The 20206-nt window shown below is 50.3% G+C and overlaps 1 protein-coding gene across 3 annotated transcripts in view; it reads right to left on the minus strand.

The window, feature by feature from the left end:
* The window catches only part of GRIK4 (glutamate ionotropic receptor kainate type subunit 4), a 249226-nt gene that overhangs the window by 24672 nt on the left and 204348 nt on the right, over positions 1–20206 (minus strand). For all 3 annotated transcript variants that reach the window (XM_015563865.1, XM_015563862.1, XM_015563864.1), the window contains 3 exons: positions 17998–18201; positions 7876–7989; positions 716–825 (listed from right to left, as the gene is read on the minus strand). In XM_015563865.1, the coding sequence (XP_015419351.1) occupies positions 716–825; positions 7876–7989; positions 17998–18201 (428 nt within the window). The remainder of the gene's footprint in view (positions 1–715; positions 826–7875; positions 7990–17997; positions 18202–20206) is intronic.

Below are 20206 nucleotides of genomic sequence, written 5' to 3' on the forward strand. Positions count from 1 at the left end.
GAATCATGGGTCAGCTGCCTCCTGCACACCCCACACTGGGGATCGAGCCCACCACCGGGGCATGTGATCTGACCGGAAATTGAACCGTGACCTCCTGGTTCATAGGTCGATGTTCAACCACTGAGCAACACCAGCCGAGCTGGACCGTGTGTCTTAACGTTACTGGCAAATGCCTCTCTCCATCCTGCCTCCCTGCCATCTGCCTCCTTCATGTTCCGGTTCAACGAGGCAGCTGTGTTTTCACTGGCAGCTCTGGGCTGGGAAAGGCCAGGCCTCTGCCGAAAAGGCCTCAGTGCCGCAGCCTCCAGCCCGTTCCTGCTGCTCACCACTCAGCACTTTGTGGCAGGTCCCGGCGAAGACTGATGCCAGCAAGTGCAGTGCACAGTGCTCATCAGAGGGATCTCCTTGCCCCTCCCCTCCTCCCCTCCGGAGCAGGGGGCTGAAGACAGGGGAGCGGGCGGGGCAAGAGGCAAGGGTGCAGACGCAAGTTTGGGCAAGCTCACCTGTTGGCATTGTACACATGCGGGAATGTTGTGCCAAGGGTGGGTGGATAGTGCCAGGTCAACACCTGGGCAGAGGGGTTCAGGTTCTGAACCTCTCAGGTTCATCCCTCTCGTTTGGCCCCAAGGCCTTCTCCTCCTCCCCGCCCCTCCCAGGTAGTTCCCAGAGGTGGACACGAGGTGGCAGTGTGAGGAAAGGGATGGGAAGACTGTACCGCGCCACCAGGAAGAGGATGCAGCTGACGGCCAGGTAAGCGAGAAGCATGAAGAGCCAGACACCTGGAGAAAACGGGTCCAGGAAGGAGAAGTAGCCGGGCTTGCGTCCCTGGGGACGGAAATAAAAACAAGACTCACTGCACACATTCGATAAGAACGGCTTTGGGGCCAGGCAGTGGGGGACAGGGTCTGGTGAGCGCTGGGCTGGTCTGGCATTGCCTTGGTTCTGGCTGACCGGGCCCCTGCACTCCGCCCATGGCTCTCCAGGCAGCAGGGCCGGGTGGAGGCAGCGCTGAGCGGTCGCTGTCCGTGGTGCTGAGCGGGACACAAGTCTTCCTCTGCAGGTCACACACAGGGAGACCTCATATAAACCGTAAGCCAGCGCTGTGGGGCACAGGTTATTAGTTCCATTTTTTAAAGTGAAGCAGCCAAAGCCCAGGGAAGTTGGGAGATGTATCCAGATTACACAGCGAAGAAGTGAGAGCTGGGACTCAGACACACATTTTCTTTTTCTTTTTTTAAATTTAAATTCTTTATTGTTTTAAGTATTACACCTGTCTCCTCCCCCCATTGACCTCTCCCCAGCTGTCCCCACCCCCAAGCACACACCCTCACCTCCCTACTGTCTGTGTCCATCGCTTATGCTTATGTGCATGCATACAAGTCCTTTGGTTGATCTCTCCCCATTACCCCCACCCTCCCCTGCCTTCCCTCTGAGGTTTGATGGAATGTTCGATGCTTCTATGTCTCTGGACCTATATTTGTTCATCAATTTATGTTGTTCATTATATTCCAAATGAGTGAGATCATGTAATATTTATCTTTCTTTGATGGCTTATTTTGCTTAGCATAATGCTCTCCAGGTCCATCTATGCTGCTGCAAATGATAAGAATTCCTCCGTTTTTAGAGCAGTGTAGTATTCCATTGTGTAGATGTACCACTGTTTTTTAATCCACTCATCTGCTGATGGGCCCTTGGGCTATTTCCAGATCTTGATCTTAGTTATTGTAAATTGTGCTGCTATGTACACAGGGATGCATATATCCTTTCTGATTGGTGTTTCTGATTTCTTGGGGTATATCTCCAGAAGTGGGATTACTGGATTGAATGGTAGTTCCATTTTTAGTTTTTTTGAGGAAACTCCGTACTGTTCTCCACAGTGGTTGCACCAGTCTGCAGTCTCACCAGCAGTGCATGAGGGTTTCTTTTTCTCCACATCCTCATCAACACTTGTCGTTTGTTGGCAGACACAGGTTTTCTGACACAAAGCCCAGGCTGGGACTCCAATGGTGTGGGGAAGCAGGACTTGTTCCCAGCCCAGGGATGTGTTTGGCCAGAGTCATGGGAGTCAAAGGAGGGAGCTGGTCACAGGAAGCTGTGGGCAGTGGACCTGGAGGAGAAGGAGGGAGCCAGGAGCAGGAAGCTGTGGGCAGTAGGTGGGAGGACGAGGAGGGAGCCAGGAACCTGCCCCCTGTCTGAGCTTTGAGTCTTGGGCCAGTCCACACCCCCTCCAGTCTCAATGGGAGCTGGACTCTATCAGAGGTAACACACTTGTGCTTATACCACACACAGCCCACAGACAGCCTGTTTGTTTATCCTGCAGTGTTTACTCATTTTGATTAGTTGCCAGCATTAGTTATGGAGATTTCATTTAAAAATCCAGATTTCTCGCTGTTTTGCTTTTCTTGGGTGGTCTGGCGACACCGGGCCTATCTTCTCAGCTGCTGGAGCTGAGTGGTGGCTACCATGCCAGGTGACCTCTCCCCTCACCTCCCACAGCTCCTGTGGCCTTGTGCCAGGCCAGCCACTTCCACTCACTGTGAGACCACTGGCCAGGTGCTCCTACAGAACCACTCCCAATTGAAAAGGACATGATTTTATGATTCCAGAAATCTAGGAAGTCCATGGATAGGATAGAAACTCAGTGCTAAGCTCAGGGGTTCTGAAAATAGACTCATAGACACAGAAAACATATTGACGGTTGCCTTTGAAGAGGGGGTTGTGGGCTGGGTGAAAGGTGAAGGGATGGAGAAGTATTGATTGGCAGTTACAAAATAGTTACAGGATGGAAAACACAGCACAGGGAATGTAACCAATGATGCGGTAATGACCTGAGTGGTGCCAGGAGGGGACTGGAACTACCAGGGGAGGGACCACTTTGTGAAACAAATGACTGCTGAATCACTATGCTGTTCATCTGAAACTAATACAAAATATTATTGAATTCAAACTGCAACTGAAACACACACACACACACACACACACACAAAACTGGTGAACAAACGTCTGGCTATAAAAAGATATGTCACTTTTTGTGCTGTGGTTGGCGTGTCTTCCTCATCATGCCACGAGCAGCAGCAGACTGTGCAGGACCCGTCCTCCGAGCCCATGGGGATGGGGCTGGCACGCCCACACCTCACGTGGCCACTGACTCTGAACAAACATCATGTGAGTCCCATGTGCCCTGTCAGTCATGATCATCTTACTTTGTGTCTCTCAATTGAGAGACATCTATGAAAAAATCTTATTGTTGCTTCCTGAATCAAACCCCATTACCTGCTCAATATCAGAATCTATACTTGATTATATCACAAGTGACACTGTGATATAATGGTGCAGCTCCACTAAACACATACTAGTCACTTGGCAAGACAACATCTGATTCTACATGTGACTGGCTGATGCCAACCAGAGAGCAAAGAAGGGCAGTCATTTGAGATCTGGGTCGGGGACGCTGCTGTCTTGGCCTGGGCAGAGCCCAGTTTATATGATGCCCAAGAGAAGTATGTGACTTGCAAGGCTCCAAACGTCTACCATTTTTTTCCTGTGGGGATGCTTCAGATGGCTTCCTTCCCAAGCCTGCTGAGTTACTGTGCTTGGAGCAAATCAGATGCCATATGCAGTAGGCATTTCTTCCAAGATTTTCCTTAACCCAAAAGATATATGATGGTGACACTTTTCTTCTGAATAACTCAGTGTTTCCCTGTGTTTTCTGGATCTCAATGCCAGGTCTCCATATTGAAGGGCGGGAAGACCCAGGGAGGGTGCATGCCTTGCTGAAATCATGGCGATGGACTCCATTTCTCTGGTGCTCATTTGTTGGCCTGTTGCCATAGGGACGCCCTGCTTCCTTTCCTTTAAATGGCAGCTGGACTGCATCTTCTTCTTCTTATCTTGCTCAGTAATGTCCCTAATTACTTTCACACCTTCTCCTCAATGCCGGCAGAATTCCAACGTGCTCCATCTCACCCCTTACAGTACTCTTAAACATCACTTACTTATAACCACCATTATTTATCAGCCAGCCAGATTGCCTAGAACCGAATCCTGGTTTCACCACTTACAAACTGTGTGATATTGGGTAACAATAAATAATGCCTTAATACAAGAGATACACTCTGTGGTATCTACAGGCATTTACACTGATTGTACACTTCTCTGTTGACTGCAAGTTGAGCCATTCTTTCTGGGGAATACACCACTCTGAAGGTTGGTAATTGGTTATAAATGTCTATGTCCCAATTGCCTAAAACAAGTCAAGCTCTGCAGATGGCACCAAAATTCGAAATGGTCCCCTTGACTTTTGCACTGTGCTTCAGACTAACCACACCAGAGCCAGCATCCTTGATGGTCGGAGAGAGCCAAAGGGCTGGTCACCAACCGAGCAGTCCCACATGGTGAGACTCTTTGAATGTTACCACTGCTGCCCGGGGGCTATGAAGGGGCACCAAACTCCCCTTGCAAGTAGGCAATTCCTCTTATCCTTAAAAGAATCTATTAACTCCCTGGTGCTTCATTCTATGTGTACTGGGATGTGACATTACAGGAGGAACACAAGTGCTTTTCCAGAGTCTGGAACAAGTGCATGAGAGCCAGTCATGCAGGACAAGTAGTAAACTGAAACACAGACTTGGACTGAACTTGGCTTACACTTACAAACTGTGTGACGGTGGGCAAGTCACTTAACTTCTCTGGGCTTTTGTTTCCTTCATAGCAGGGGTAATAATTACACCTGTCTCATGGGGTTGTTTTGAGGACTTGATGACACGTAGTGAGGGCTGTATATTAGTATGTGTTTGCCTCTTCCTGTCTGATGGCAATCAGAAATCAACGGGGGGAAGGGAGGGTATGTGATAGGAGGGAATGTATTTTTATAGTGACACTCCCTCAGTGTACAGGAAACACTATGTTCTGTCCTACAGTGACACCTGCTAACGATCCTGGGGGCACCATCTGGTTATAGTCACTCCCCCAACTCCTGTGGTTCCTGTAGTTATAACATGAGTCATAAGGGTCCCCTAGGGGTCCCCAGGGAAGCCATCAGGGCAACACCAGGCTCACTCCTGGAGGAAGGCACTTAATGCCAGTGATTTCATCTCAATGGCACCATCTCAGCCTTTCCGGGTGGACAGAGTGGGTCCGACTGTGGTGGGCCCTCTTGTGTTTGTGTCAAATTGTACCCTCGTCCCCATTTCCTACATACAAACTATTGTTATGAATCTTCTTCTTTCTCTGCACTCCATCTCCTCTCCAGCAGAGCTAATGACAAAAGCTTGGCAAAGTCATTGGAACTAAAGGTAATTTACAGAGACCAGTCATGGTCCGTGGTCAATAGAACACACTTGGGATGAGGAGATAAGACAACAGTTTCCATTACTCCTTCAGGAAGAGGCAAAAGAGCATAATTTCTTCTTGTGCCAATCCAGGAACCAAGGGGAGCTCTCTTCAGTGTGTCTGCAATGAGTTGTCTTGATGATATTTTGGTTTAGCATGCAATTCTCATCTCTGACTCTAGTGGGGAAGGGTAATCAATGAATTCCTCTTCATAAAACCCCCATATGGGGTTGTTGCCTATATACAGCCCAGACGCAGCTTATCTATTTTCATGTTACTTGTTGGAAATTAGGTATGAGTAGACCTAAGTTCTAACCCTGGCATTGCCCTTGTCTTGCTGAGTGATGTTAGGCAAACCACTCTACTTCTCTGGTGCCACTTCTTTTTCATATCATGGGACACCATGATCAGCATGAAGGGAGGATGTGAGAATTACTAAAGGTGATAAAACACCTTCAGCTTCTTTAGAGAGGAGCACTCAATAAATAATCAACATTAAAATGATTCAGGAAGCCATATTTCCATTATATGGGCCATTATGTTATTTAGTGTTAAGAGATAAAACTCTATTCATTTTCTGTTTTCTTATAATAGAATATTAAGCAGTATTAGAAATGATTCACTGGTTTACTCAGCACTGTTCTCCATTTTCCTGGACAATCTTGCTGAAATGAAAAGACCTTCTTGAAAAAGGGGTAATACATCCAGCAAAATGCTTGGCATTGATTCAATGTTGGCCTTTATTTCTTTCTCACTTTTTAATCCCTGTCTCCATTTGCTTTTGGGTGCTCCCTCGGGGCCCAGGTGCTGGAGGGGGTGGGGTGGGCTCAAGAAATAGTGCGAGCTAGAGAACGCCCAGGAATTCTGCCAGGCGCAGTTCAGACAAGAACACTGTTCTGAGAGCTAGGACACCTGCATGCCAGGCCCAGCCCTGTGTGAGCTCCTCGTTTAAGATGGAATTGTAATCCTGACCCTTTTTCCTCAAAGACCAATCCTGAGGACCAAATGAGCAAGGGTACACAGGACAATTATTCAAAAGTTCAATTATTCAAAAGGAGGTGCTTGATGAATGGGGACTGTCATCATCATGAAAAAAGGAGCAAGAGGATCAACGTTCCCTTTATCCACGAGAGACACATGAACAGCATTGTCAACAGTTGTCTCTGACCAGATCCTCACCTTTCTCTCCATCTTCGCCTGGAAGCCTGAGATTCTGATGTTCTCTTCTTCCAGATGCTTGGCCTTCTTCCCCAGGCCCAGCCAGGGTCCTGAGAGGCACAGGCCTAGGACAGAGCTGTGCTCTTCTGAGCCGCCTGGTGGCCGTGGCAAGGAGGCCTTCCACGGGAGAAATGGGCCCCAGTCTCTGATGCCCTAGCAGCTGTGGACATGTGAGCTCAGGCTGGGCTGTGAATGTAAATACCCCCTTTCCTGGAATTGGAATTTGAGGCCTGAGAAGGTCAGAAGAGGGAGAGTCGCTTCTTCAGCAGACACGTGGGATTAGCTTTGGTGACTTCCCTGCTGGGTAGCCGGGTGGTGCCAGCTAATACAGAGGAATATGCCGTGTGACCTTGGACCCTGTAGTGGCTGCAGTGCTGGGAAAGCCATCTAATACCAGTGCACAGAGAGCTAGTTTGATATGAAGATGAGAGGAACTTCTTCTGGTTTATCAGACAAACTAGGAGAACTACGTGCCAGCCATGTGATGACTGACCATGTCGATCTGAGGCTCAGCCAGTCTCCTTCCCTGCCCTGCCCCCTGCCTTCCCCTGCCCTGCCCACCAGCTGTCTTGCCCATCCTCTGCTGCCCATTGCTGTGCCTCCACAAATTCTTTTTAACACCAGCTGTGCCCACTCTAGCCAACCTAACCAGTAGCCTCCTTCTCTTTTTAAAATATGCAGCGCCCTGGCCAGTGTGCACAGTTGGTTGAGCATCGTCCCGTGGAGCAAAAAGTCACCGGTTTGAGTCCTGGTGAGGGCACATGCCCAGGTTGCAGGTTTGATCCCCAGTCGAGGTGTATGTGGGAGGCAATCAACTGATGTTTCTCTCTCTTCCTCTCTCTCTAAAATCAATTAAAAATTAAATCATTTAAAAATGTGTGCAGAAGAGGGGACACATCAGGGATAAGTGACATTAAATCATCTGCCCTTTATTCACCAGTGGAAGGAGCCTGTGTGCCCCCACCAGACACCACACTCCGAGTGTGCAGAGTGTAGCTGAGCCGTGAAGTCAGGAGGGTGCTGGGGCCTCGCTGTGCTGTGGCCTGTCCTCCAGGAGGAAGCACAGGAACCAGCAGGCAGCCATCCCTGACTGAGCAGTCACTCCTGGCCATCTCTATTCAGTGCGGCAGACGCAGTATTTACAGGGACGCCCACAGTGTGACTCTTCCGTTCTTCTTGTTTACCAATCATGCAGCTGCTGGGGGAAAGAATAGCCCAGCACATTTGCACTTAAGTCTTGAAATCTAAATATTTCCTCAAGTCATTCTTAATTACTATATAACTTGGTGTTTGCATGCAAATAAGATGAATGACAGAAATGCTTACCATGTGAACGCGGTAAAGAATGCTAATCCCCAGAGTCATGAACGGCTTGGAGAAATCAATCACCTTCTCACGCTCAGCGGTAATGGTGAGGCCAGCCACAGCCAGGTCTGCTTTCTGGAAGGGAGAGAGAGCCCATCAGGGCGGCCGCATGGGACGGGCACCAGGACAGAGACAGAGGCCACCACTCCTGCGGGTGGCTTCTCTGCCATGCAAGTGACTCTAAGGAGCATCTCCAAGGTCTGCATGATCACTGACGGTCACTGGAGGTTAGGCCCTCTACATACTAATTAAGAATAAAAGGCAGGAAGGACCACTGTAGACTGCTCAGAGACAGACTCAAATGCCCTAGGACAGGGGCAACAAATGGGAAAACTGGTAGATAGGTTTCCTGGAACCTCAACATTGAGTTTTTTTTAATTCAACTTATTAATTTAATTAGTCACTGAAACATCACTGAGTTCCCACGTGGTGTAAGGCACTTTTGCAGGGGGTGGGATTACAATAAAATAGAAGAATAATGGAACCACAGAAATTAAAAACAATCTAAAGCAACCCATACATTTCAGGGCAGATGTTGAAGAAATGGGGCCTAAGAAATCAAGCAAGTGGCCAAACATCACTGAGCTTGTCCATGGAGCTGGGACCAAGCCATAGGCCTCCTGGCCTACTGGCCACTGAAGTTGCTCTTGAGGCTAAAATTCAACTTCCACAGCAGAACTGAGAGAAGGCCTTCTGGTCCCTTTCATGCAAAATCAGCAGAATTTGTTCTGAAGATGTTTCCTTCCTTTCGTTTTGCCTCCATGTTGCACCTTAATGCCCACATTGGACGGTCTGTGCTGAGTTGAGGTCCTCTGGGGAAGGAGGGATACAGGCTCCCTCTTCCAGAAGTTCTTGAATCTGATCTAACTTATCCCACTGCAGAGCAAGCTCACTCCCTAGTGGGCTGCTCCCCTGCAAACAGAGTGGGGAGAGCCCAGCGCTGACGTTCAGTTCTTGTCCACGCTCTGCCCCAGCCACTTCCCTCTTCAAGACTTCTGTTGCCTCATCCCTCAGCCAAGGATCAGGGCTAAGAGAGTGTTGGGTCCTTCTCAGCAGTGCTCAGTGGTTCTCAAATGTAGTCCATGACCCCTGCATCCAATCATCTGAAAGACTCCATGAAAACGCCAGTGCCCGAGTCTCCACCCAGACCAGGAACGTGTGATGCTGACATGCTAACACTTAGGAACTCAGCATGCATCTAGACTGGCTGCCATTTCAGCTTCTTCCTTTTATGTGTGTGTTAATCCTCACCTGAGGATATTTTCCCATTGACTTTTAGAGAGAGTGGAAGGGAGGGGGAGAGGCAGAGAAAGACACATCGATTGTTTGCTTCCCGCAGATGCCCAGGGATTGAGCCTGCAACCGAGGTACATGCCCTTGACTGGAATCGAACCCAAGACCCTTCAGTCCACAGTCTGATGCTCTATCCATTGAGCCAAACTGGGTAGGGCTACATTTCAGCTTCTTTAACTCCTAATTCTTGTGGATCAATTGATGAAAAATATGAAGAAAGAAATATCAAAAAGTAAAGTGTCCAACCATCTGTAAGCAGATAAATTCACACACATTCCTCCCCCATCACTGAAAGGAAGTAGGGAGAGAGACATGCTGGCCCTGACTTTCTACACCAGGGTGTGTGATGGATGAGAGGGTACATTCACTGGCAAGGTCAGTTTCTTCTCTACTGCCCGCCCCCCCTCCAGTCCTCCAACCCAACTCTGTTCCACCTGCTAAAGCCGCCAGGAGACTTAGAAGGTTAATAAGCTCAGGGCCTTACACAGGGAGGCCAGGCTGAAAAGAGACTAGCCTGCAGATGTAAGAGATTGTTAACAACAAATAAAAACTATGAGTAGCTCATTGTGCTCATTCTGTATTTCTCCAAGACAGTGTTGAATCAACCCTTGGGTCAGGGAGGGAGGTGGGGTAGAGGCCTGTTAGCATCTGCATTTGGAGAATCTGTGGAGGGTTGTTTGGGGCTTTTAGAACCTCAGCCCTGCATTGAGTTCAGTCAGCCACAGAGCCCAGCGTGCTCCATGCCCCGCTGGTGCGTGGTGGGTGCCAAATCGGCAGCCCAAGACTTGGGAAGAGGAAGAGGCAAAAAGAAAACTGGTTGGAAAGAAGGAATTGAAGAAATGATAGAAACCAAAACTATTAAGACGGGTCAGAGATAAACACAGCACCCAATCCTTTGACCCCCCAGCTCCTTCAAATCCTCATAGTAAACTATAAGAAATGTTATAAGGGAGGCGTGTATGGCACCAGGAGAAGGTAGAGCAGAGCCTAAGAAACCCACAGGCCTTTCCCGGGGTGAAACTCAGTTGCCTGACAGGATTCACCTGAGAAGGCCTGGGGGGAGTGTCCTGAGGAAGGGACAGCCTGTGCCCAGGCCCCGTGGCAGGGAGGAGCCTGGTGCCTCCAGGGCTGGAAGAGGCCAGAGGGCAGAGGAGCCAGGGAAGAAGTGAGCTGTGCGAGAGGCTGGAGAGGCAGGTGTGAGATGCAGCGCCTGAAAGAATTAGAAGGCCCTGCAGTGCTTTAAGCAATGGAGGGCCTGCAGGACCGCTGTGTGATGCTAATGCAACCAGCACCTGCAGCCCTGCCTGTGTCAGGCTCTGCCCTGAATGAGCACGGCACCGGCATTGCCTTGCTCGGTGCTCACAACACCTCCAGGCGCTAAGTCACTAGTTTGACCCCCATTTTACAGATCAGGAAAATGAGGCACAGAGAGGTAAGGAACTTGTCCAAGTTTCAGATAAAGCAAGTGGCAGACCTGCGTTCAAACCTGGTCAGTTTGGTTCCGAGGCTGCCTCCTGAACCTGCAACAAATCCAATTAGCTCTAGTGAAGGGAATGATTGCAGAGAGGCAAGAAAGACGCATCCTAATTGTCCCTCACTGCCTCCTGCTCACCCCACACAGGCAACCCACTGTCCAGGCCAGCACTCTGCCAGGGTCACCTGCCGGCTGGTGACTCTGTGACACAAGGTCTACATGTGGCTGTGCACACACCCATGCAGGTGTTTGAGGACAGACGGTGGGAAGGCTGAGGACCTGAGCCCAGAGAGGAAGTGCAAGCAGAGCCTAATGTCAGGAGGTGGGTGACAGACACGGGAGGAAGGGGAGGAGAGAGCACCACAGAGATTCACTGGTCACTGATTTCTCTCCATAACCCAGGGGTCAGAAACAGTGGTGACTTGTCCAAGCCACAGAGCTGATGCCAGCGGATCAGGGACCTGCATCCTGGGCGGCCAGTAGGGAGGAAAGGGGTGTGAGGACGGTGTGAGCAGCGGGTGCTCCCGGTTCATCACACCTGTCCTGATGCCTCCCGGACGGAGCTCCGCCCAGCCTTGCCCTCCCGCTGGCCTCCCTCACCCAGGGCTCCCCATACTCCTCTCCGTCCTGACCCTGGGGCTTCAGGTCCAAGCCATGGATGCCTCCCACTCACCATCTGTAGCTACTTTTCCATGGACTGTTTCTCAGGTCATGAGTTACCAGCCACCTGCCACCAACACTGAGACCAGGCGTCAGCCAGGAGCCTCTTCTCCCTTCCTATCCTGTTCCTCCCCATTAAGAACTGAGTCCCAGCCCCGCAACACCTGTGAATCATTCCTGTCTCTTGAATCTCAATGTTGCTGTCCTCAGGTCTCCATGTGAATCACTCATGAGTCCCTGCGCTGGTCTGCTGCTTCCTGTCTCGCACTCCATCCAGCCATGAAATTGCATGGCCCCAGCATTCTCAAATCCAAACCCGCACCAGCATCGCCTGGACCTGTTAGAATGCAAATCGCTGGCCCCTCCAGAGTGCCCACTTCAGTGGGTCTGGATGGAGCCGGAACGGAATGCAGGTTCCTGGCGCATCCCAGGGCTGCAGCTGGTCCCAGACCACACCTGGACAGCCACTGCTCTGGGGTCTACTTCTACACCACAGATCTGACCACCTCATTCCTGCCCACGAACACCAGTGGCTCTGGCTGCTTGTAGCGTACAGCCCACACTCCTCACAGCCACTTCACAGCCTGGCCTGGGGCTGCCTTTCCAGCATCACCTCCTGCTACTGACTTCCCTCCACCTGTGACGGGGCCACATGGCCCAGGCATGTTCCTTAAGCCTGTCAGGTATTTCAGACTCCAGGTCTGTCCCCACAGTTCCCTCTGCCTGTAACTCTCTCCCCTTGGTGCCTATCAGTTCCCGCGGGGCCATCAGGGCCCCCTCACTGTTAATTCCCTCGGAGGCTTCAAGGACATGAGATCCACATGGACTTCGATGTCAGGCAGGTTGGCTTTGAATTTCAGAGCAATCGCTTGTTAGTTGTGTGACCTGAGTTGGCCTTTCTGGTAAGCTGATGGCAACCTCAGCCTCTTCGTGATGAAATGTGAGTAACAATGTGCACCTCACCGGCTGTTGGGGAGGAAATGGCGCATGATAAATGCTGGGCGGTGCTCGGTCCTCAATACACAAGAGCTGTGCGTGTTGTGAGCTTTGTGCCAACGCTGCCCGCTTCCCTGGAGCGGAACCGCCTCTATTTTTCTCTATGTTCCCATGAAGTTTGTAAGTGACTCCATTTTGCATGTACTACAGGCTGTGGCCTCGTTATTTTATACACTGCGCTTCATTCAGAGCACAGGTGGCCATCAGCTGAATTATAAAAATCGGTCCTTCCAGGAGCCTCAGTGGGCACATGGCTTGGCAAACATAGGCCTCTTTTTTTAAAAAAATATATTTTATTGAGTTTTTTACAGAGAGGAAGGGAGAGGGATAGAGAGTAAGAAACATAGATGAAAGAGATCGACCAGCTGCCTCCTGCACACCCCCCAGTGGGGATGTGCCCGCAACCAAGGTGGACACAGCCTCCGCACAGCACATGCTTGGCGAGCAGGGTGGTCTTGCCCGTCACCCGTGTCCAATAGACAACCTGCCCAGCAGTCCTCGGAGGGCCATGCACAGAGACCGTCAGTACAAGGGAGTAGCCGCTGTTCCTCCTCAACCTTGAGCCCAGTGACGCTGAATCCATGCATTGGCCGAGGACAGAAAACATGTCCAAGGGGCTAGTAGGACCCTGGCTTCAGGGTCAGGATAGGACCCTCACTCCTGGAGGTGAGGGAGGAAGGGCCGAGGCTGGCTGCTTCAGAGGCACGTGTGTGTGTGTGTGTGTGCGTGTGGGTGTGTGTGTGTGGCGGGGTGTGGGGGAGCCAGGCTCTGACTTGCTGAGACCAGGCAGCAGCGAGCCGCCTTGGGGCTCCAGACAGTCTTTTGGACTCAGACAGAGCCTGGTGTTGGCTGAGGTGCAGGTGCTGCCTCACCTCGGGTTCAGCGCTCTGTGTCTACACCCCTGGCCACCACCCACAGTGCGATGGAGCAGGAAGGCTGCCAGGAGGTCTGACCTGGGAGAAAAGCAGCACCCCCTTTCCTTCGAGCGAGGAATGGCCAGGGAGTCTCCCAAACAGCCAGGGTCCCTGCCCCCCCACCCCCGACCCCAGGGAGCGGCTGCCGGATCCTCCCTCGGCCTCTGTCCCTCCTGTTGACTGGTCAGTCTGGCACCTGCCAGCCTCTCTGGGAGCAAGTCCCCCCGCCTCCCGACCTACTCCCTGGGCTGCAGTGCAGCGGGAAGTTCCCAGTTCTCTGCACAAGCCTTGCTGTGCACCCGGCTGGACCCACACGGCCAGACAGATGCCTCAGCACCCACTCAGCTCTTGACCCCTTCCCACTCAAGCCTGCACAGAACCCACAACACTTTGTCGAGGATAGCTTATTTAATGCCTCAACTAAAATGTAAACCTTAAAGATGAGGACTTTAAAAATGCATCTTATATACTAAGTTTGGTACAGGTAAAGGGTTAAAATCATATTAACCAGGGAGAGCATATGCATGTATGCAGAGCCCATGGACACAGACAATAGTGTGGTAAAGGCCTGGGAGGGATGGGTGTGGAGTGGAGGGGTCAATGGGAAAAAAAACACAAAACAAAAGGGACATCTGTAACACTTTCAACAATACAGATAAATTTTTAAAAATCATATTAATTTGCTACATAATGGGAAGGGAGTAAAGAAAGAAGAAAAGAAACCAGGGGTGGAAGGGAGGGAGATGTGAGGTGAGGGAGGAGATGAGGCAAGAGGGGGAGGGTTGCACCCAGGTGGCCTTCCTTGGAGACATCACAGGCCAGCGGAGGCCCAGTGCTGCACGGGAAGCATGCGGGCTCTGAGTTCAAATCCCAGCGCAGCCTCATGCTGATGGTGGGTTCAGACCAGTCTGTCCAGTGCTCTGAGCTCAGGTGGCGCATTTTGAAAGCAGGGATAACATGTAGCTGAGAGGCATGTGTAAGAGGATTGGAGAGAGGGACGGGGAGCACGTGGCACATGGACATCGGCTGGCGGGCTGCAGGGCTGCCTTCCCAGGGGCTCCTTCTGCTCTTGGAAAGCAGAGAGTGCAGGGCTGGTGAGATTGCATTGGGGTGCCCATCACCCACCCTGACCGTAAAAGTCAGTTATGAAAATATGGGCCTTGCATGAATAATGACTTGACTAATTTTTTCAGATGTTAATAGTGTGTACCAAGAAAATAAGAGATTTCCCCCTGAAAAGACTTTGTTGTTGTTTTTCAAATTACTTTAAAATTTATTTTATAGAGAGGAAGGAGAGAGAGAGAGCGAGAGAGAGCGAGAGAGAGCGAGAGAGAGAGAGAGAGCGCGGACCACATGCAAATACAAATATTGATGTGGCCCTACCGGGGATCAAACATGCAATCTCTGGCTGTAGGTATGATGCTGCATCCAGCTGAGCCACCCGGCCAGGGGCTGGAAGAACTTTCCATATTCTTGCTCTAACCCAGGGGTCCTCAAACTACGGCCCGCGGGCCACATGCAAATACAAATATTGTATTTGTTCCCGTTTTGTTTTTTTACTTCAAAATAAGATATGTGCAGTGTGCATAGGAATTTGTTCATAGTTTTTTTTTAAAACTATAGTCCGGCCCTCCAACGGTCTGAGGGACAGTGAACTGGCCCCCTGTTTAAAACGTTTGAGGACCCCTGCTCTAACCTAACAGATGACGGAGATTCTATGATGCTCACCTGAGTTTTAATCCACATTCACTCTGAAAATCCTGGACTTGTAAGCCTGAACAAGTGCACCTTGGCCTGGGTCTGTAAGAGCTTTAGCGAAGGCAGAAAACGACACAACAAGCAGTAACTGTGCCTGTGACTAATCCTCTGACACCGATCCTTCCCTGTGATTTACTTACTTATTTATTTTTAAATATTTAATGCTGAGAGTATTACAGATGTCCCCCTTTCCCCCATTGTCCCCCTCCACCTGGTTCCTGTCCCGCCCCAGGCCTTCCCCACCCTATGGTCTGGGTCCATGGATAATGCATGTATGCATATCAGTTCTTTGGTTGATCTCTTCCTGTTCCCCTCCCCCCTTCCCTCTGAGATATATCAGTGTGTTCCATGCTCCCATGCCTCTGGTTCTATTTTATTCATCAGTTTATTTTGTTAATTTATTTTGATTTTTAGATTCAATTATTGATAATTAATGCATTTTTTTGACATTTTATTGTTCATTTTTTAAAAATCTTTTTTTCTCTCTCAAAGAATACCCATCAACATTTCATGTAATACTGGTTTGGTGTTGATGAATTCCTTTAGCTTTTTCTCATCTGGGAAGCTCTTTATCAATTCTAAATGACAGCTTTGCTGGGTAGAGTAATCTTGGTTGTAGGTTCTTGCTATTCATCACTTTGAGTATTTCTTGCCACTCCCTCTGGCCTGCAAAGTTTCCATGGAGAAATCAGCCAACAGTCGTATGGGCACTCCCTTGTAGGTAATTAACTTTCTTTTCTCTTGCTGCTTTTAAGATTCTCTCTTTCTGTCATTATTTCTTCAAATAGGCTTTCAATGTCTTGCTCTCACTTCGTCTGGTACCCCCATGATGTGATGTTGTCACATTTGAAGTTGTCCCAATTGGCTCCTTATACTATCTTCATATTTTTGGATTTTTTTTCTTTTTGTTCTTCTGATTGGGTATTTTTTGCTTCCTCATATTCCAAATCGTTGACCTGATTGTTGATTCCCTATAAATTACTATTTATTTCAGTTAGTGTATCATTCATTTCTGTCTGATCCTTTTTCCTGTGTTTGATGTTCTCGCTAAGTCCCTTGAGGATCTCATTAAGTTTCATGAGCTTCCTTATAACCATTGTTTTGAACTCTGTATCTAACAGTTTGCTTGCTTTCACTTCATTTAGTTCTTTTTCTGGAGATTTCGTCTGTTCTTTCATTTGTGCCATGTTTCTTTGTCTCCACATTTTGTCTGCTTCCCTGCATTCGTTTCTGTGTATTAGGTAGAGCTGCTATGTCTCCTGGAATTGGTAGAGTGGCCTTGTATAGTAGGTGTCCTTTAGGGACCAGTGGTTTAGTCACCCCAGTCATAGGAGCTGAGCCTTCTAGGTGAGCCCCTGTGAGGGCTGTGTGCACTATCTTGTTGTAGTTGAGCCTTGATTGCTGTTGGCATCATTGGGAGGGATTGAACCCAAGGCCAATTGGCTGGGAGGACCAGCAGCAACTACAGTGGAAGAGCTGCTGTGCAGGAGCCTCTCTGTGGAGCAGGACTTGCTTCAGTGGCGCTTTGGAGCTCACTGAGTCTGTCCCTTAAGTGTGTGATTTGTGGATGTGTAGAGTTGTAATATGGTGTGCTCTGAAGCTGTCCACGGGGTGCATTGCCTCTGGGGCCTCCCAGGAGGTGCAAAGTCAGTCACTGCCTGTGCCCTGCCTGGTAGGAGCTACAGAGGGATCTGCAGATGGCTGCTACTTGTGTTGGGCTTTGGGAGGTAGAGGGCATACTGACACCAGTTACTGCTTATTTGAGAGATTTTAGGTAGGAAAGTCTGAATCCTGAGCCAGGATAGGCCATTCATATGGAAAAGCTGCTACAAACAGCTTGGGTGGGATTGAAAATTGGGTGGGGCAGGATCTCAGAGAATCACCAGGGAAGTAAGTCCAAGTAAGTCCCTGTGAAGGCTCTTTAAGAGGAACTGCCTGGGTCTCCAGTAGCTTCTGTGTCACTTAGCCACAGTTCCCAATGATTTTTACAGCTTAAAGTTTTGGGGGCTTCTCTTCCCAGCACTGGGCTGGGAGCCTGGTGTGGAGCTAGAATCTTTTGCTCCTCACGGGAGGCCTCTGCAACCTAGCTATTCCTCCAGATTAAAAACATGTCACACATGAGTGTTGGACTAGCCCAGTGGTCGGCAAACTCATTAGTCAACAGAGCCAAATATCAACAGTACTTCTTTAAAATAGACTCGCCCAGGCCAAAAACTGACTTCTGCGCATAGGCCACAAAGTTTCAATCGCACTGTACGTGCTCCCGCATGTGGTATTTTGTGGAAGAGTCACACTCAAGGGGCCAAAGAGCCACATGTGGCTCGCGAGCCCCAGTTTGCCGACCACAGGACTAGCCCATTTGGTGCCTCCGCCCCTCCTAGCAGTCTCTATGTGCTTTCTTCTTTACTTCTCTAGTTGTAGGACTTCCATTCAGCCAGATTTCATGCAGCTTTGAATGAGGGTTGCTCTGTATTTTAGTTATAATTTTGATGTGGTTGTGGGAAGTGGTGAGTACCAGCATTTATTTATGCCGCCATCTTGGTTCTCCAGCCCACTCCCCTGTGATCTAACCATCTCTCCCCAGCAGCACCTCTCAAGGTCAAAGTCAGTTGATGTTGGTGTGTTTCACTTTCCTGGGACCTGTCCCAGCCCTGCCAGGGGGTGCTTATGAGCAATAAAATAATCAGAACAAACAAAGAACACCTGGACTATCCAAAAACGGAACCCTTTGATTCATGTGAATTGGTCAAAGCCTCCCTTACCTGTTACAGGTGCTGGACTAGGAAAGCATCATGGTTTTAAATAGTCACCAGTGATTCTCACCAGGGCCAGCTCAGTAAAGATTTGTGCAATGAACAGAGAAATAAATGAAAAAAATGAATGACTAACTGTATCAGTGGAGGGTTTATAAGCACACAGCACAGCTTTATGTCCTTCCATCTTCCTCCCCAGCCCACCCCCAGTCCAAATCACCTGTTCATTCCTTACCCTCGTGATCAGCTCCCCGACCATTCCTGTCCAGGTGCCATTGGCCTCGGGAACGCCATACACGCCATCCCCAACCAGGCGGATCCTGTAGTTGAACCGGAGGATCTCTGCTAGCTCTTTGAGCATGTCCACACAGAAGCCCTCGTAGCGGTCATTGCCTTCCATCTCCTGGTGATTCCCCTTCAGCATTAAATATGGGTTTTCCTGCAGCAAAACTGGGCAGCTGTCATTCTCATCTCAGCCCTGGTGTCTAAGCACATGAGATGGGACCCGGGGCACAGGAGGATCGGGAGGCGATGGGGAGATGAAGGGAAGTGGACTAGCTGACAGGCTGCTTTGGAGGTGGTGACTAGCTCCCCTCCTCCAAATTCAAAGCACTTATCTTACCAGGAACAAACAAGAGTCCCCCTGCAGAGTGTCAAGCTGAAGGCCTTCTGCCTTATATAAGGTCATTGCCTGACCCCACCCCCCTCTATCCCTTGTCTGTTTGTTTGTTTATTCCACACGGACCTATCACTGAGCAACAAGAGATACAAGGATGCTGAGAAGACAGCAGGCCAGGTAAGAACCTGTGCTGAGCACCTGCAGCCACGGGGGAGCTGGTCCAGCCAGGAGTGTTGGGAAGAGGGATAGGGCCTCTGGAAAGCTCCGTGGAGGAGGTGGGGCGTGAGCTCGGTCTGGAGGATGACAGAACATTGACCGATGGAAGGGTGTGGATGGCAGGCCCCACGGGCGTGATCAAGGGCATATCCTGAGTGAGGCCATGCAGAGGCATTCAGAGGACAATGGGCCCTCCACTTAGGGAAGCATGGGAGAGAGGGGCCAGAGAAGAAATGTAGGAAGATGAATTAAGGTCAGCAAAGCCTGGATGCCAGCACAAGGTGACTGTACACCACACATATAGTAGGGAAGCATTAACAGTTTTAAAAACTTAAGATTTAAATGTAAAATATTGAGTAGCAAGGGACAGAATGTCTGGGGGTTAGAACAGACACTCCCTAATATGAAATACTGAGTCCTGAGCCGTAGTTTGACTCAGGTGGGACACAGAGAGCATCAGGTGTGGTGACAGCCTGGGTGTCAGGCACACAAGGGTGGGGCCCTCAGACCCTTGGAGCCTGGGTAGATGACTGAGGGTGGCTTCTCACGGCCAGGGATGATTTGGAAGGAAAAGGATTTGGAACATGTTGAATCTGTTTAAAATGTGGAGTAAGGGCAAGGTTGGGGCTGAGGTTGGGAGACTCTTGTAGCAGCAATGGCTGAAGGTCCAGAATCTGTGAGGCCACTGAGAGGAAGAAGCCAGGAAGGACAGAGAGGGGTTAGCAGACCTCATGGAGACAGTGATGTTAGGGGAGTGAGGGGAGCCACAGAACACAGAAGAGCATCCAGAAGAGCTGAGGGTCAGAAAGTCAAGGGCCCATCAGTCACGAAGGGAAGTCTCAGGCAGATGCCCACACAGACAGGCAGGCTCCGAGAGGCAGCCTTGCGCAGCAGAGTGGGGAGGCGGGGCGGCACCCATAGGACAGGAGGGAATGCGCCTGCACAGGAGTGAGCAGCTGCGAAGCTGGGAGAGGAAAGCCGCCGGCAGAGCATCCCCAACCCCCAGGCGCATCTCTCTGAGCTTCAGCTCCTCATCTGCACACCCGGTGGGAGGGTGCCCAGGGCCCATAAGCCCAGGAGGTGTGGCTCTGTGATTTGGTGGCAGCGAGAGGGCAGTGCTTGTGCTTCAGGTGGGGCACCGGGCTCAGGGAGCGGAAGCTGGAGCTGAGATGGGAACTGCTCGCGCTCTGCCCTTTGCTTTGGTGTTCCCTCTGCCAGGACGTCTCCTCCCAGATGACTTGGCTGCCATGTCTGTCCTGTCAGGTGTCTGCTCAGACCTCCCCTCAGGGAGGCTCTGCCCACCTGGGTGTTTACACTGTCCGCCCCAGGCCTGTCTAGTGCGGAGCACCAAGCACACCGCCCAGCACTAGGGATAATAAACGCCCATCGATGAACAAACAGACATGTCCAGTGACACCTGGCTCCCACCAGATACAGGGAAAGCTCAGCAGCCTGGCCTTCAAGTCCCTCCACAGCCCAGACCCAGCCTGCGCCTCTGGCCTGTAGCTCACATCCCCCAGGGGTCAGCTCTGGGGAATCTGCCCTTCCCAGCATTTCCAGGCATTGACCATACTCTCTCTGATTCATTTCTCCCCCCCCCCCCCCCCCC

Source organism: Myotis davidii, unplaced genomic scaffold (assembly GCF_000327345.1).
Source record: "Myotis davidii unplaced genomic scaffold, ASM32734v1 scaffold799, whole genome shotgun sequence".
NCBI lineage: Eukaryota > Metazoa > Chordata > Mammalia > Chiroptera > Vespertilionidae > Myotis > Myotis davidii.